The 17986-nt window shown below is 37.3% G+C and overlaps 1 protein-coding gene across 6 annotated transcripts; it reads right to left on the reverse strand.

Moving 5' to 3' along the window:
- Window positions 1-21: 21 nt before the first annotated feature.
- On the reverse strand, window positions 22-13004 carry nt5c2a (5'-nucleotidase, cytosolic IIa). 6 transcript variants are annotated; one of them, XM_035531315.2, is made up of 19 exons: window positions 12894-13004; window positions 11168-11286; window positions 9577-9615; window positions 8134-8207; window positions 7173-7290; window positions 6902-6997; window positions 6606-6697; window positions 6438-6495; window positions 6225-6318; window positions 6073-6126; window positions 5891-5974; window positions 5692-5733; window positions 5348-5455; window positions 5090-5156; window positions 4743-4913; window positions 3944-3995; window positions 3631-3691; window positions 3336-3512; window positions 22-2968 (listed from the first exon to the last, which is right to left on the reverse strand). In XM_035531315.2, exons 2-19 carry the CDS (start codon window positions 11266-11268, stop codon window positions 2738-2740), a joined length of 1719 nt encoding a protein of 572 aa, XP_035387208.1. In that variant the 5' UTR covers window positions 11269-11286; window positions 12894-13004; the 3' UTR covers window positions 22-2737. The 6 variants fall into 6 exon arrangements, with proteins under 6 accessions (XP_035387208.1, XP_035387209.1, XP_035387210.1 ...); XM_035531316.2 differs by lacking the exon at window positions 12894-13004 and adding an exon at window positions 12595-12886; XM_035531317.2 differs by lacking the exon at window positions 9577-9615.
- Between the last annotated feature and the right edge of the window lie 4982 nt (window positions 13005-17986).

Consider the following 17986-nt stretch of genomic DNA (forward strand, 5'->3'; position numbering starts at 1 on the left):
ACAAAGCAATGCTCAGATGACTTAGGAGGGAAATTGGCTTTATTTCTACAGTAACATTACATATTAGAAATATGTTACCCATAATCCATCCTTTTTTCTCAGTTTCTTATGGAAAAATAAAGCTAGTGAAAATCTAACATGCATGCAAACATTTGACTGAACAGCAAAAAAAGGAAACTAAACAAGTGATCCACAATTACAGGTCACCACCTAATCTTCAGTCATTTAAATGTGTTCAGACTGTGAGCCTCGTCTCTTGTGACTCAAGCATATTACAAGTGAGGAAAAAGGCAAATGAGCAGATCTATACTGAACCAACATGATTACAACTGAATGCACCGTCACTGTTTAACTACAGCTGCATCTGCAAGAATTGTTCAGTATCCTCTTACAGAATCTCATACATGCTTTAAAATTTGTGGGCAATAAAGTGAAGCAGTTTAGGTGATTGCACTCACTATGTGTAATCTGACACTGGGAAATTACATATCAAAATTCATGTTCTGCCTTCCCCCAAAAAGGGAAGACTGCGCCTATAGTGATTCATAGGTGATATCATTGGTTGGAAATCAAGGCTAAATCACTATGATGAAATGAGGCTGTACTTAGGACACATCTGATAACACTGGGTTTTTTTTGTGCAGGCACAAAATACAACAGAAAGTCAGTCTCACCGATAGCACAATGATCAATAAAAAAAAGCTTAAACCAAATTAGAATGTGAAAAATATACATATAGACCCTCCATCAAAGAATGTCCCTTTCTGGATAAAGAGATCACACCTCTAATCTACATATAACAACAGGTGAAAATCATCTGGTGGAAGGTTAACTAGGTTAAAGAAACTTAAGTTACTCCAAGTAAGCCACCGTTCTCTCAAATATTGTGCCCTTCCGATACATGATAAATTTACAAGCCATTATGACTGATGTAGACCTAGTAAACTCATGCACAGGCATAAAGCCAAAGCATTCTTTGGTTCTGTATATATAGCTGCTATCAGCCTATATCAGAGCAATCAGGGAAAATCATCCAGTTTCAGTGCAATTAAATGTATATTTTCAGGAATACTAGTGAGATTGTTTAAGGGTGAATAGATAACATCCATTTGTATGTCTGCATTAAACAGTGCATCATGTTAACATGTCAAAGCAAAAGATAAGAACAAAGCAACATACTACATCTTACCTTTCAGTCATTTAAATAACAAATGTTTCTACTCAAAATAAACAAATCCATGCTGCTTACATAATATTTAGCCCTGTTATAATTTTAGTATGTCTGATAGGATTACTTTACATCTATATAAACTGAATGTATGTGGTACAAACAGTCTCCTGTGGGACTGGGCATAAATGCACAGGGTTTAGTTAGAGGAACAATATCTGTATGCTTTAGTCCAGCACAACAGTCAAGAATTTGCTCCTGATGAACATGAATGAGTACAATTCAGATTCTCTCCCTCTGGTACACATTTTAGTGTCCATGACATGCTGGACATCAGAACAGTGGACCTCAGTAAAGATAGAGCTTTCTCTCTTCTAATCACTACAGTACTGGATGGCACGGACTACAGTGTTCAAGCAATAATTTTCACAAGTAAGCACTCAAGTAAAAGGACATTAAAAACAGCACAGCAATTTTACAGCAAATAATAATAACAAAAAAGTAAATTGTAAAGCTGCAATGCAGGTCTTCCCCAGTACTGTGCATAGCTACACACAGATTTAGAGGCCCAAATTATCTTCTACAGTTTAGGTAGTAAAGCAGTCTTAAATCTGCATGCTGAGAACAAATACCATAAACTCCACTGTTATGGCTGCTTAGACAGAGTTGCCAGTCTAGTGCAGTTGCAGAGTAATTTAAATCTTGGCTGCATTCATTTCAGATGCATATAACAGTTGTTGATTGTAATCCATTTCCAGCTTCTTGGACAAAACAGTACTTAACTAAATACTAACAATGAACCATATAGGTAATAGTACCATAGTAAGCAAACCTTCCTATAATGGAAACAATGAACAAAGTCAGCAAGATAAAAGCTGTACACATCTTAATTCTGCAATGTAGAATGCATTGCAAATATACACTCGGAAATCTAAGTAGGAGAAGCTTCATTATGAGTCAACACTGTTTACGGTAGGCTCTGGTAGATGTGGTGAGGAATCTAGGAATAATGCATCATCATCCACAATGGTTGCAATTTTGAGGCTCACTTAACACCTGAAACCTAAAGCCATTGCATGCAGCTATTTAAAGGTCTGCTAAAAAAAAAATGCTGGCCCTGTAAGACAAATGTTGCATTTGATCCCTCACAATCATGCAAATGGCATAGTGATGGGTTACAAAATTAGTCATGTACGCAAAATGGAACATTTACATTGTTACGACTCAGAGAAGCAAAGCTCTGATTGCAAGTGAACTTGGCCTTCTCATGGGTGAAAATGAAAGGAGTCTGGTTGGTAAGGGTTCCACTGTGGGCATCCAAAGTGAATCTCACTTACAAAATGAAGCTTGAACAACAGAAGGCACCCTCGAAGCTTCTTATACTTACTAAACGACTACATTTCTAAAAATATAACCAGATTTTGGAACAGACAACGGAAAAACAAATTTTTTTTAAATGTATATAGTTGAAGGCTTATGGCTTATTTAAACACCATGATGAACAAGCCAATTTCTTTGTAACCACATTTACAGAAGACCGGCACTCACTTGACTAAGTCTACAACCTGCCTATTCTTCCTCTTCTTCCTCATCATCATCCTCATCGTGGCAGTGGGTGATCTCCTGTGGGGTCTGAGGAAACAGGTGTGGCGGTTGAATCTCACTGATAGAGCGGGTCAGCTGGTGCTTCTTACACTCATAGTCTCTGAAGTCCACGGAGTGGCGGTTACGGGTTGCCATGGGTGACTCTGCATCATTGATATTCACATGAGTGTGTTCCACAGTGGATTCGTGAGGCATCTGAAAGAGAAATGAGAGACCTTGGTGCATAAAGCCATGCTGCCCACAATACGTTCTCCACTCAAACCCACACTGATGATGTACGCTTCATCTGTTGTCTATACACATACCTCCTGCAACAAGAACTTGCTTAAAATCAGCTTGAGAATGGCAAAACAAAAACAATTCACCTCAAAGCTTCATCACCAAGAGTAACATTACAGCATAAAAGACAATAGTACAACATGAGAATTTATCATTTTGAATGTGGGTTACTGTAGGAAAAACCGACAGAAGCTCAAACTTGTCTATACATATTCACCTCTGAAAAAGTAAATAAAATAGTATTGCAGTAGGTTGATGTGTGCACATGTGTCTGTTTTCTCACCAGTACATGTGCAGCTCTGAACAGGTAGCTGAAGGGGTAGTAGAGTAGGTTGATAAAGGAGGCAGCATACAGGTCAGCATAGCGCATCACCTGAGATGCAAAGAGAGTCTGCCGGGAGCCGCTACGGAACAGGCTACCCATCATCCCATAACACATGTCCATGTCGTGGGTCACTTTCTGTGAAGATCAGATGAGTTCTATGAATTTTAAGTACAATAAAACATCTTAACTGAATGGCCTGTTAAGTTCCTTTAATCATGTTGGCCTATGAGGTCCATAAGGTCATTATCCTGACCTTAATCCTCCTCTGGAGGGAGCTAATGTCAGGTCTCTCATTACTGCTGCTGTCCAAATGCCTGTAGGAAATGAAAGGAAGGACAGAGGAGTGGAGAGGGGCAGGATCAAGATGTGAGCAAAGAGAGAAGAGGGAGGAAGCACAGTGACAGATGAGTAAACTGTCAGAGATGAACGGACCTGTTCCTCTTAAAATAGAAAAGATTGTGTACCCTCTAATTTACATGTACAGTGACTTCAAACTGTCACTGGAATGTTACATGTCTTTTTCTAATTCTGAAAACACACACACACACACACACACACACACTTACTTGTAGAGCTCTGCCAGGAAAATATCCAGACTCTGTAGTTCCTCAAAAAGAGCTGTAAAAGAAGGCAGAATAAGCAGCGGGTCCTATATCTCAGACTAGTCAAACACCAACCTCACATGAGAGTTGATCCTCATTATGAAAGACCTGAATAATACAGGCCCCATAGAAATCAAATGAATTGTGCTGAACACGAACAGATTCTGCCAATGTGTGGTAATGCCACCTGTCAAAGTGTGCTTCACTGAAAAAGGAGCACTCCTCTTGCATTCTGATCAAAGCTCACATAAATTCTATTAGCAAACATAACACAATTTCACCATAGTAGAAGGAGGCAACATTTAATGCCTCCTAACACCATAGAAGTGCATGAGGAAAATAAAACTAGGATATGTATTCAGTCTGAAAGAAATATTTCCAGATGTCTATGCCAAGTACATGACAAAATTAGAATGAACTTGTGGGGCTACTTTAGCCATGCATTGCTTTAAATGTTTTTCAAGTGGTGGAGGGATGGTAACCTTCAGTTGTGCATTTGTCAAACTGCTTTACATAACTATTCCTCAATATGTGTAACTCAAATAAATAAAATTTCATCTCTTTTACAGCATTAAACATTTTCAATATTTCAAAAGATTTAGCCTGCAGAAATAATTTAAATGTAGAGCCAATATTTTCCTACCAAATGTACTATGGAGAATGTTTTTTTGTTTGTTCATATACACAAGAAAATTGAGACCAAGAATAATCCCCTATAACTGACATTAGCACATACAGAGACTCTCAGAATCATGACACTCACCACTCTTGTCAGTCCACACATGCAGCTCCTGAGCTAGCTCAGGAATCACCAAGAAAGTTCTCCAACCCTGCCGCTTCTTAGACTTGAGGATGTCTCCAAAAATGTGGTCACCAATGTACAAGATGTCCTTTCCTTTAGCCCCCAGAAGATCGCATACAATGTCTGAAGAACCTACAGAGAGAAGGCATGTTCAGTTAACAGTAATGTTCTTAAATTTCCTATAAATAGTCCAGCACAGTTTCTCAATCATCCTACGTCAACTGTAAATTTGTTTCTGTACATACACAAATAAATACACAAACATTTGACAGTCTATTAAATTAATTTGATGCGATGCGTAAACTTACCACCAGAATACACAATTCCATGCTGCAGAGGTCCAGTGTAAGTTCCAATCTTCAGCCTCCCAGTGGTCTGCAAGAACAAGTAAGTGAATTAATAAATAAATCACAACTGTTTCATGCACATCCCACGTACCAACCGCATAACACTACTATATTACATATAGGCTGGAACTGGGATTGACAATGCAAACTGGGTTGTGCCATCACTGGGATGAGAGGCTTCTGAGTGCTGCTGAACGCAACAGGATTGCGATATCTTACCGTATCCACCTGTCTCAGTACTGTGCCTTCCCCAAAAAACAGTGGCTTCCTGGCATCAACCAGAATGAGATCAAAGTAAGACTGCCAAGGCCGATGAGGTGTGCCTAACTGACAATGACAAACAATTGATTTAGAACCACGTGTATGTCATTAACAGAGATCAATATTTAATCCTCTCCTCTGTTTTTATAAATCTCTATTAATTAACCTGGTAAAACTATATCAATTACTTAAAGTCAACATAATCAACCTTTCTTGCTTGTACTGTGTGACAATTTTGAACAAAGCTTGTATAAATTTGTGGTAAAATACATGACCATTAAAAGATAATAGTTTTCACTTACTTTTGGGCCATGAGGAAAGTCAAACAGGTATGTCATGATTTTCTAAGAGGATAATGGGAAAGGGAAGGTTCTGCAAGTTAAAATGTGCATTACAAAACCAATTTTGCACATAAGTCAAAGGACAACTCATCTTTCCTGAAAACTGAACCTTACAACAAGGCACAGTCATTATGAGTGGAGGGCAGGCAGAATTACTTACATCAGTGTACTTGTAGTCACTGTTAGTGGCCAGGAATACTTTGCCCACTTCATTCATGCGACTAAGGAGCAGAGGCAGCTTGGCCTTAATTTAGAGGAAAAAAATTACTATCACTGACCGGCACATGACCTAACACTAGATACTAATCAAATAAATGCAACAACACAACTGTATATACTTACATCCTTTACGACATATTTCTCTAGGTTTTCAACTGTCTTTTCTTTCAGTGAGCCCTAAGAAATGCATAAAATATCTACCAACATGTCATGGTCATAAGTTAAATCATAAGTGAATATCTCTTTTAAAAAGACAGAATCTTAGGTTTCCTTGCCTTGAAATGTACCCAGTCAACAGCATCCCTGACATCCTGGAACATGCTCTTGAAAGACATGAAGAGGTCTCCATCTTTAAAACCAGTCTCACAGCTATGGGGATTAATACAAAAATATTTTTTACAAAATAGAAAAGGGCAAAAAAAAATTGTGAGTATTCAGAGTTGAAGAAAGGATTAATCATGAAATTAAGTACAAAAGTATCAACAAACCTAGTGTATCTGGAGCAGCTGGTGAAGAAATCAACCAAACAAGCAAAAAGATAGGTCTCTGGGGGTGAGAAAAGCACATTTCTGAATAGAGAACACATTTAATGGAGAACAGTAATTATCATTCATTTAATTTCTGCTAATGAAAAGGTCCGAGATGAAATCCCTTACCAGGGAGGTTAAAGAGCGTATTAAGTATGTAGAATCGCTCTGTATCCCCACGCTGGATAAACTTGTTTGGATACAGTTCTCTAATCTCTGGCCTAGTCCATATGAGTAGAGAGAAATGGCAAGCAAAAACAATAATAGAGTTGATATATGATAATCATGAAATTATATTGTAACTGGGGTATACTTGAATATTCAGTCTTATTTTATCCTTACTTTTGTTGGATGGTAAAGTACTCTTACAGCACAGATATGAACATAGAAATACACATGCAAGTTTTAAAATCATAGCCACTCACCCACGCATGAAGATAAAGCCATGGGCACACACCAGTATGTTACCATAGGCATCCACTTTCAAAAGATTGCCATACAAAGTATCAAATACCAGGCCTCTGTAAATAATATAATTTGTATGAATCTAATTTAATTAAACTGGCAAAAATGTAGTTGCTAATTATGAGCACATAACACAACAAATATTCCTACATTCCAGTGTGATATAGTGAGCTTTTCATGGAACTCCTAAAAAACAGTCTAAAAGAAGAGGTTTTTTTTTTTTAAGTTTACCTGGTTGGGAAGGCAGGGTCATAGACAAAATTCAGAAGTTCTTGTGGGTAACCAATGGACACCAGTCGCTCCACAGTCAGGTCAAAACCAAGGGATTCATATTCTGGAGACTTATATACTGTAAACAATCCATATGTAAAGATATAGTAAATATAGTAAAATATTTGTGACAAATATAATTGCACAAATATATTATCCAGAATAAAACCAACACAAGCATTTCACATATTAGCATATACAGATTCTGTGACATGCAAGTGTGCATTATTTGATTACATCTGTATTGTGTAATCAAATAATTACACAATTTTATTCAATTGGCATTGAATAAAAATGAGCAAGAAAAAAAAAAAAGTCAGCAATATGTCGGAATAACCTCTAAACCCTTTTAATCATCAAGAATTTATTATAAGTTTGTGTGTATCCAATTACTGCAATGGATATGAACAATTTTTATCCTTCCAAGTATCCCTGTCCCACCACATATAACCCAAGACCATCACTGTCCATTTTAACCCAAACCTTGCCACAAAATTCTGATTACAAAATGACTGACCTTGTGAGACATGCCATAAAATCTCTAAGCCTCTTGGTGTTGCCAAGCAGTAAAGGAAAATACTCATCAGAGGCCCTTTATGATCACTGTATGAAATTACAACCCTTCATGTTAATGTTAATAGTTGTTTGTAGGTCAGTATATCCCTCCTTAGAGTCGATCCATTTTAAGATGGGAGCTATTTACAAAACCATTACATCCTATGCTTATGTTGTCACCGCACAACATAATGCTGGCATAATGCCCCAGTTTGAAAAACTCTGATGCAATATATTCATTGCAACTATACTGTTAACTATAGAAATTATTATTGATCAATTACTAATAAACATATAGTATCTAAGGGAAGTCCTACATTTGACGGAGATGTCTTACACATGATACATAAAAAGCCACAGTACTTACCTGCTAGAGTATAATCCATATCAAAGCCAAAGCATTTTATCTTCTCCATTGCCAAGCTCCTATTGACAAAAACTCTGAGGATGCAAAGAATATAATCAGGACTCACACACATTAAATAGTAGGTAAATATATTCTGCATCAGCGTTGTAGGCAACAGGCTTAACTTTTAGCAAACATAATATGGAATACTTTTGGTAAAAATAAGTATTTTTGTGTGTGGAAACTAAATGAAATAGGTTTAAATTTGGGTGTGCTGGCAGCAGTTAAACAAGCAAACATTAAAAAAAAAAAGATTAAACATTAAAAAAAATTATGTAGAAGGGAAAATTAGCTGTTAGAAGACATGAGAGAATATTTTTGTTAAAAAAGAAAAAAGTTTATCTATTATGAAAACGGACACTAATATATGACAGGTTTTACATGGTGAGATTTCTGGACACAACATGAATACTAAATATCATAAATATCATTGCATGTGACACCAAATATAAAAATATGGTATTAACTTGTATTGCATCAGTAACTAGTGATAACGATGATGCTAACTGGTAGTGAGGCTGGGTTGGAATCATATTGGTATGGGCCTTATATCACTGTGGGCTGACTTTACATTGTTACATAGAACATAATTAAACATTCATATTTTAGTATATTCTTGTCAAAAGATGTGTCAAATGATATTCAAAAACAGAAATCCAAAATTTGTATGAAGAAAATATTACTCTGACTGCAATTTGCCATGTTCAAGGTATTTCCTGTGGGTCTTTCAACATGTATTTCTTAGCAAAACAATAGTGAGAAATGTACTATAACTGTACAGACTTTCAAAAATAGTTCAAGGCATTTATAACTCAGTGTCAATTTGCTTTTTTTTTTTTTTTTTATCCCAGAACCAAGCAATCTATGATAAACAAAGCAAAACAAAAAAAAACAAAACAAAAAAATTAAAAAGTTAATTACTAATTTAAAATAACAGCTAGGCCTAAGTGGATTAGTAAATGTCACTGAATAATAAAAGAATAAAAACATTCAGTAAATGTTTCACTGATTTTAATGCACAAATTCAAGAAAATTTAACTTAATCATGGTACAAATGATCAATTTAGCCCACTTTATAGAAGAATTTATAAATTTTTTATTCAGATGTAATTAAAAATACTTCTGTGTAAATGACACAGAAATGCACATGTTCTTAAACTGAGGGGATATGTTAAGAGAAAAATAACAAAAGTGAATAAAGGAGAGATCTCATACATACGAAATCCCATCAAGACCAAAACCTGGTCTACCTATGAACACCTAAAAGAGGCCACAGCACAGTGCTCAGTAAATAAGAATGAACAGTTTTCCGCTACATTTTTAGATAAAGTGCTGATGATTTGGTGGACAAAACATCAATTACAAAAGTCAGTACCTCATGTCAATGACAAAACTTAGGCGTACCTCATAGCAGGATGACATTGGGCCAGTTCCCGTGGTAAGCTTTGTAATAGAGGAATACATGTACTATACATTACTACAGTGTGTACATTGGCTATTGCCACTGCACAGTAATAGCAGTGCACTGGACTGCGTAAGAAAGAACACAACATTGACATTGTTCCTCACAATTAGATTTTTACTCATTTTTCTTACAAAATAAAAGTGTATCCAGTTTAGAGCTCCGTTTTTGTTGTTTTGAGCTTTTTTCAGCATATCGAAACGTGGCTTATTATATGCACCTAGCAAAGAGTTTCTTCTACAGAGTATATTCTATATAAAACAGGGAAATTGTCAGGAAACTGCAAAAACGTTTATTGAATATCTCCATACAATCTCACTCAAACACTATTTAACTATTTTTAAATGAATAAAGTAAAATTCCAGATAGCAACACAGCAATGCAATCATGTTACAAGTACACTTCATTCTTTTTAAATGTGTTAAAGCATACTCACCTCCAAATCAATATGGACAACATTTTTATTTACATACAGATAATCACAGTAGAGCGCATCCACAGAGAAACAGGTAATTACATGTGTAGAGACAACAAACATTGTTCTATTTTGCATTAAAACTATTTCTGTAAAATTATTAGCTGTTAACTATGCAACATAATCTAAACTTGCATACAACAAAATATCCAAAATACAGGATATTTTTCAGTAAAATGATCAGTGAAATTTTATTTTGAAATTACCATGACTTTACAATGTCTGTTCAAGAAGTTAGGCTACTACTGTACTAACGTCATATCAAATTAACATGTATAATGTGTGGGTAATCAAGTCCAGCTTCTTATGGCATAGCACACTGTAACTGCTAATATAATCTCATGTAGCCATCAAGCAATTCCAATGCAATGTGAAGGTAACTCTAAAAATATCAAGAACTGCAGACTTTTAATCAATAAATGTGAGATTCTTTAATGCCATCCTTTAACACTGACCTGGGCATGTTTCTGAAAAGGGTGACTGATATTGTATATTCCCTAAAACAGTTCAAGATACTACACACAAAGCTAAACAAATAATGGGTTTTTTTTCCTCCTAAATCTAGTACTGCTATATGCAACATGAGCTACATTTCATAATTTCTACCTCTTGTCTGATCAACAAGGTCATGTAATTTCCACATATACCACAACACTTATCTTATTTAGACAAACTGTGCAAGAATTCACAGGATTTTAAAACAGATAAACAAATTTGGAAGCAATCACATGGAGGTTGATGACTCCTTACTTCAAACATCCACCCTATTCTACCTTGAAGCACTTAGTACTAAGACCTGAGCTTATCTAAACACACATACAGAACCTGTTTCATTTCAACTGGGTGCAAGTACATATTCCCTCATAAACTGTGATATTACTTACAGTTTCAAAGAGAGGATAAGCTTGTCTAAGATAATAAAGACATTAGTTTGTCTAACAATTTATGGGAAATTATACCAACTTTTAAAAATAGGCCATAATGGTCACAAAACACTTTGAGTGGTTAAAGATACTTGTAGTGGTCTATAAATCATGACTTTAGGCCAGAAACCGTACCTGTGATGGGCCTCCCGTCTGTACTTTTTCATAGACAAGCCATCCATGTTGGCAGGAAGGTCCGAGTAGTTCTGAAGTCGATCACTCCAAGAAGTAGTCATCTTAATTTGTTTTTATGTCTGAGAGGGAAAACAATACATAATTACAGAATTGATTTCATTAAGCTAAGGCAAATATGAATGGAATGAACACAGTTATGATGAATAATGTTAATCTTGATTAACATGAAACTTAAATTCAGGTACTGAAAATGGACTTTAGATTTAAAACGCTTGAAAACAGGTGATCCAAGATGATCTTCCATTCACTGTGTCCCAAGTTATAATGGTCTGCCGCATTCTGTTGCAACCTCAAATATTACAACCTAACAACCAACCCAAGATAGATATTACTGTTATTTAACAGTAAGGATTGTAAGAGAACTGTTATCCGTTGAAGTACGACTAGCCTAACACTGATATATGCCGTAAAATGGCATTCCTCTCTAACTTTTAAATTCTGCCTCAAGTATAACAATGCCCTATCAAGGAACTAAACCTTAAATCTTAAGTATTTTTTTTCTGTATAGCTGGTGAATTTTTTTATTTTATTTTATATATATGATAGATAGATAGATAGATAGATAGATAGATAGATAGATAGATAGATAGATAGATAGAGTAAAAGTAAATTACCATAGTGCTTCGTGCTAAATTTACTCAATAAGATAATAATAGGAAAACATATTTTAAACTGGTCATTTTATTCAAACATGCCACAGAGCTATTTAATTTTACCATCTTAACTGTGTTAAACTAAAACAGATCGGATAGTGCTATATTTCCACTAACGCTACCGTGCGTTTAGTTTATGGCTGGAACAATTCTTACTGCATCCCGTATAGGTTCATCAAGCTGTACTAGTGAAACAGCTGACAGATTATGTCCATATAATATGTTCCAATATTAAAGATTACAATTACAAACGGTCATGCGAAATCCTGGATAAGCTCCGATCCTCCGCTTTATGGTCATTTGCACCTTTGCCAGTAGATACTTCGGCTCATAATTAGCTGCCAAATCATCTTAATCTAACTAAGTTAACAAACTAGAGCATTTTAAGGCTGATCCTAAACTAATGTATACTACGATGTCAAACTAGTTACTTATCTTAACGCTAGCTTCCTGACAACTACATTCCTCTTACTACAGTTACCATACTGAAGTGTACGTGAGCTAGCTAGTGTGGCTAAACCTCCGAGAAAGCAAACCTGCTATCGTTAACGACTGCCAACTTTCAGATAGCGACCTTGTTAACCTAGCTAGCTAGCTACATAAATAGTGAGGTAGATAGCTAACTAGCTAATTTAGGTTACATTCGTGGAAGCACAACGTCGCAAAAGTTAGCTAACGCTATCCATCTAATGTCAGATATAATATTCAACCTACATGGCTTGGCGAGCTACCCGTGTTTATGCAGCCGCTACTACCGTGTCACACCGTGGTGTTAACTTTGTAACGTAAAGTCTAAACTTCATTAGTTCCGTGATGTCATTAGTTAGCCATCCAGCTAACTTAACGCTTCCTGTGACTGAACATTTCACGTTAACGTGCTACTCATATGGCGTTTATCGTTTTTCAATAGACTATATAAACCTACAGTGGTCGTCTAGAAAGTCCGTGACAGAAGTGTATTTAGATTTGCTTGCCTTTTCGTCTGCTCCTAATTAGCTAGCTAGCATACTCACCTCCCTCTTTTCTCTAGTCTGATGATGAATACACAGCTGCAAACCTTTGTATACTACGCATGTGCACACTAGCTAGATTCAACACTGCAGCTCCGACTGTCGCATCTGTACTAGGCTATTGTCAAGTAGTCTAACCTATCAGGGCAGAATGGCCATATTTTTGCCTATATGCCTATATATACGACGCAGATCGCAAAGTATCCATCTGCGTTGCGATATTAGCATACTGCGCATCCAACCTCAGTCTAGAAAGTGACATCTTTCTGTGGCCGCAGTTATTTAGCTAGGTATTTTCAAATACTCCATATTTATTAACAGAGACTGATTCCACTGTTTATTTACAGTTTAGCAGCAGCCTGTTACTTATTTTCTGTACTTCACATTCACTGTATTTTGCTTTGAAGGTGCGTTCTCATAATTTTAGCCTATGCAGCTCAGTTTAAAACCTATAGGCTATACTTTTGCTTGCACACACGTTAAGGTACTTGACTTGTAATTGAAAGGTTGCTGCTTCAAGCCCCACCACAGCCAAGTTGCCACTGTTGGGCCCCTGAGCAAGGTCCTTTACCCTCAATTGCTCAAGTTGTACTCAGTCATAATTGTAAGTCATTAAATGCTGTAAATGTCTTGTATTATTCTTTTCACCCTATTTGTTATATTTTTATAGTTATTGTCTTATCTAATGGCATTATATGTAGTTTTTTTGTTTGTTTGGTTTACATTGTTCACATGTAGACTACTGTGTGGTCTTGTAAAAACAGGAATAAATCTATTTTAAAAGTATCAGGTCAGACATTATACTCAAGTAATGGGTTACCTTTACATCTACAATAGTGATTTTTAGTTCAAGCAGTATTTATCAGCTGATCAGGTGTACTATTGTAATCCACCTATTCTGTCTACTTAATTGCGATCCTGTGTTGTGTTCTGACAGTATTTGAATGAAGAGATAAGAGGCAGTACTAGGTCTCTGGTCCTTTACTGTGATGACATTAACTTTAATGGGGGCACAGAGTGGTTTTAACTACACACTCACTAAAATGTTGTGAGCCCTCCACTCCCCCGCTTAAATCCAAGCAAGAATGACAACAGATCCAAACACTGATTTTTGCCTTCCATTGAAACTGTCTATGAGACTAGTGGCTGTGCATGTTTGCACCTGATGTTTGTCCATGTTCAGTCACTACCAGTGGGTGTCATGTTCCATATTGCACAAACCCATTGTGACAGATTTCAGCAGTTATTCCATAACGCTCCTGTCTTATCTGTCTGAGATTGCCAGAATCGCTCAGCAGGACCAAGAACATCAGACCTGCCAATACAATAAGAGAGTCAAGGCTACAACCTTGCAAACTGGGGATCAAGGGGAGTGGAGCAAAAAGAAACTGGCAGATAGGTGGGAACCTGTGGTATATACCATTATTGAAATGATATATAAAATCAGTGATGCCTTGGCCCACTGTGTGTGTGTGTGTGAGAGAGAGAGAGAGAGAGAGAGAGAGAGAGAGAGAGAGAGAGAGAGAGAAAGGCTTCACTCCCTTCTAGTTCCATTAGAAAAAGCTTTTACTTGTGTGTATTCAGATGCACCCACCCACACACACAAACTGTAACTATGTGCAGTTAGGAGGCAGTCACACATGCTGAAAAGAGCAAACCCAGAGTTGTAATCGCTTGAACAGTCCAGGGTCAGAGAGCCAACACAGAGTCTGGGAATACACCGTAAACACAAACACATGGTAACAGAAAAGGGAAGCAGGTTATAACAAACAATACAATTTACATAAGGAGGGATATGCACAAATAACTATGACAAACAAACATCACAAAGGCTAGGCCATACAAATACAGGCAACAAAACCACAACAGGTCATCAAACAAACTTGAATTCACAGTAATCAGCAACCAGACAGGCCAAACACAGGGATTAAGTACATAGGCTAATGAACACTAAACAAGACACAGGTGCAAGTCCTGAGGGGCGGAGAAAACAAAACTAAGGAATGGAACCACAACAAGGAAGTAAAGCAAAACAAAGACAGATGACAGGGAAACCACAGAGACAGGAATGCTAGGAGGGGCCAACCATGACAAACCACATAATACACACAGGTAGGAAATATAGATGTGAAATATTGAAATTAATTGTTTTGAAATTAATAAGACAAATATTTATACTCTTACATTAACCTGTTACATTCATCCATCCTGAATTTCACCAAAATCATCCCACACCCAATTTTCACTTCAATACCAAATATCTGCAGTGACACTATTCACTTTTGACCATCTGAACCAGTTATCACAAAGATATTTCCGTATTCAGTTAAAAAACTGTTTAAGATTATGTAATACAGATGAAAAATGTGTTAAGAAGGTTGATCAGGCCTTCAGGAACATAAAGGTGCAGTTTATGTCCTATTATACTAGGTGCCCTGGTATTTATGTCTGAGAGTCTCACCCAAATCACACATTCTGATTGCATAACAAATCAAACTCGTGCCAATACATTGTCTCTTAAATTCAGTGGCAGCACCAATCCTCTGCTCACACGCTCCCTTGTCTCCATTTACCAGATTCCCTGCTGGACTTTGAGCTCTTTCCAATGCTTCAGCAGGGCCAGTGATTTGGCATCCATATCATATGGCCTTATTGTATTGTCTTGATATGAGGTCAAAAGGACACAATGTAACGGTGAACGGTAAGGAGGTGGACGCAAGTGCAGAGAAAAGCAAAATTTATTATGAGTCGTTGTAGTAGACCAGGGTCATATTACCAACACAGAGAGCACGGGGATACATGGTCAAACAAACAAAACACACGAAACCAAACAGGGGAAACAGGCTATAGCAAAGGCTAGGAAACACCCGGAGACTAAGAAATACAAAGGCACGGAATACAAACTTACGGGCTTGCAAAAATATCAAAACAACCAAACACATAACCACAACGAAGGCATAAATGCAATGACGTAAACACAATGAACAGCCAAGACCAAGGCCACAAGGCAAGGTTTAAATACATGAACTAAATGAGGGACAGGTGTGGAAAATCAAAACTATGGCATGGAACTAAAATACACAAGACAGGGAAAACATGGAACACAGAAGCTGGGAGGGACTAATCATAACACACAACATAAAGAAAACACACGGAGATACAAAAATTGCAGTAGGATTAACGACTTTTATAATTAAATCTTGGTCACACAGAATCACAAAATCATAAGCATAATGTCAGGGTGGGCGAAAGCCAACATAACAATCAAAATGCTAATACACTCACCGGAAACTCACTTCCCTAAACAAAAAGAAGACTTCCTTAACTCCCTAACAACAAAACAGGACAAAATGAAAACAAATGAAACTGGCACCCACCCTTTTAGCTCCAAATAAAGAAAATATAAATAAATAAAATAAAAATACACTCAAACTCCAAGGCACCTTAGTGCACAAACAACAATTTGTTTGAAATCGGTACTTCTCATAGCACTCTAGATAAAGGCTCAGCGTAACCTACCATGAAGTATTCATTATGATCTCATAAGACCCTAGTGCAGAACCTACTGCGAAGTATCCAGTACAATCTCATAAGGCCCCATTAAAAACCTATTAAATAACCTGTGTCTAACGTGACCACTTGAAGTCTACCTCAAGGCACCATGGGGCAACAAGCACATTCTCGATGTGTGTATTCAACCAGTAGCTGATGATACTGTTGATCAGTCAGCTCTTGAGCCTATTATACTGGTCACACTTGTTACTGCCACTTGTCACTGTGAAGTAGCAAGGTAACCTTATCTTCAGAAGAACTACAGAAACATGCTGTATCTGAGATAAATTAGAGTTGCTGGATTGCCTGTAGAAGATGGATTCCAAACCTGAAGACATCATGCAGTTTGTCAGCTTCTTCGCCCTTTGCTTCCTGCATTAAGCTACTGTACAGCTCATGAACAAGGTGTCTGCTGATGGAAGAGTCAGAGGGGTTGAGGATGAGTGCATCTGCCATGATATTCTTTGGACCTGGAATATACTACATATCAAAACATAGGAAGACAATTTGGCCACCGAATTCTGTTCATAGGCATCCAGCCTGGGCTTGGTCAGTATATGAGTGACCGGATTGTTCTCTATCCACACTGTGAATTCATGTCCTTTCAATTAGTGACAATTCTCCTTAACACACCAGTTCAAAGCCACAAACTCCTAAACTCAAGATGATATGCAGGATATCTCTGCTGTGCCTTACTCTGGGTTTTACTAGCAAAGGTGACAGGGCATACCTTATAACTCGCCATCAGACAGCTGTGATAATACCACTCCAAGACCATCTAAAGAGCCATCCATGGACAAGATGAAGGGCCTTGGAAAATCAGGGTAAGCTAGTAGGGCACAATTAAGGAGCTCACTCTTGGGCTTATGAAAGGCTTCCTCACATGCAGGGCTCCAATCCACAGGAATCAATTTCCTAAATATACACCAGCCCTCCTTTCAGCCTGACCAGTCTGTCATTTTCTCTTCTGCCCAGCTGTTAATGTGAATAGTGGCCAGGCATCCAGGGATAAAGCTCTAATAGAAAAAGACTATGTCCATGAAGGCCTTAAGATTCTTCACAGCAGGAGTACTACCATCTCCTCCAATATGGTTTCTCTTGACATGTTAGAAATTACATCCACCTTAGCTGGGTCCACCGCAACATCATTCTGGTCGATAACATGGACAAGGAACTTGATTGACCTCTGCAGGAGATGACATTTCTTTGGGCTGAGTTTGAGATTATTGTCCCTCAGGTAACTGTGAAAGTAGAGGGAAAAAATGTTAGGTTTTTGGTTGACAGTGGTGCCACCCACTCAGTGTTAAAAGAAGGATTAATAGAATGTAGAATGAGACCAGGACATGGGATAACAGTAATTGGAGTGGGAGGTCATCCCATTGATGAAAGGATGTCCGAGCCTCTCCAATGTAGTTTAGGAAACAGCCAATTCAAACACAGCTTTTTGGTGTCAGAAACCTGTCCAATTCATTTGTTAGCTAGAGATTTAATGTGTAAACTTGGGTGCACAATTAGCAGCAACCCAGAGGGGTTAATTGTTATGT

This window comes from Electrophorus electricus, chromosome 12 (genome assembly GCF_041902795.1).
Source record: "Electrophorus electricus isolate QZ-2024a chromosome 12, ASM4190279v1, whole genome shotgun sequence".
In the NCBI taxonomy this organism is placed as follows: Eukaryota; Metazoa; Chordata; class Actinopteri; order Gymnotiformes; family Gymnotidae; genus Electrophorus; species Electrophorus electricus.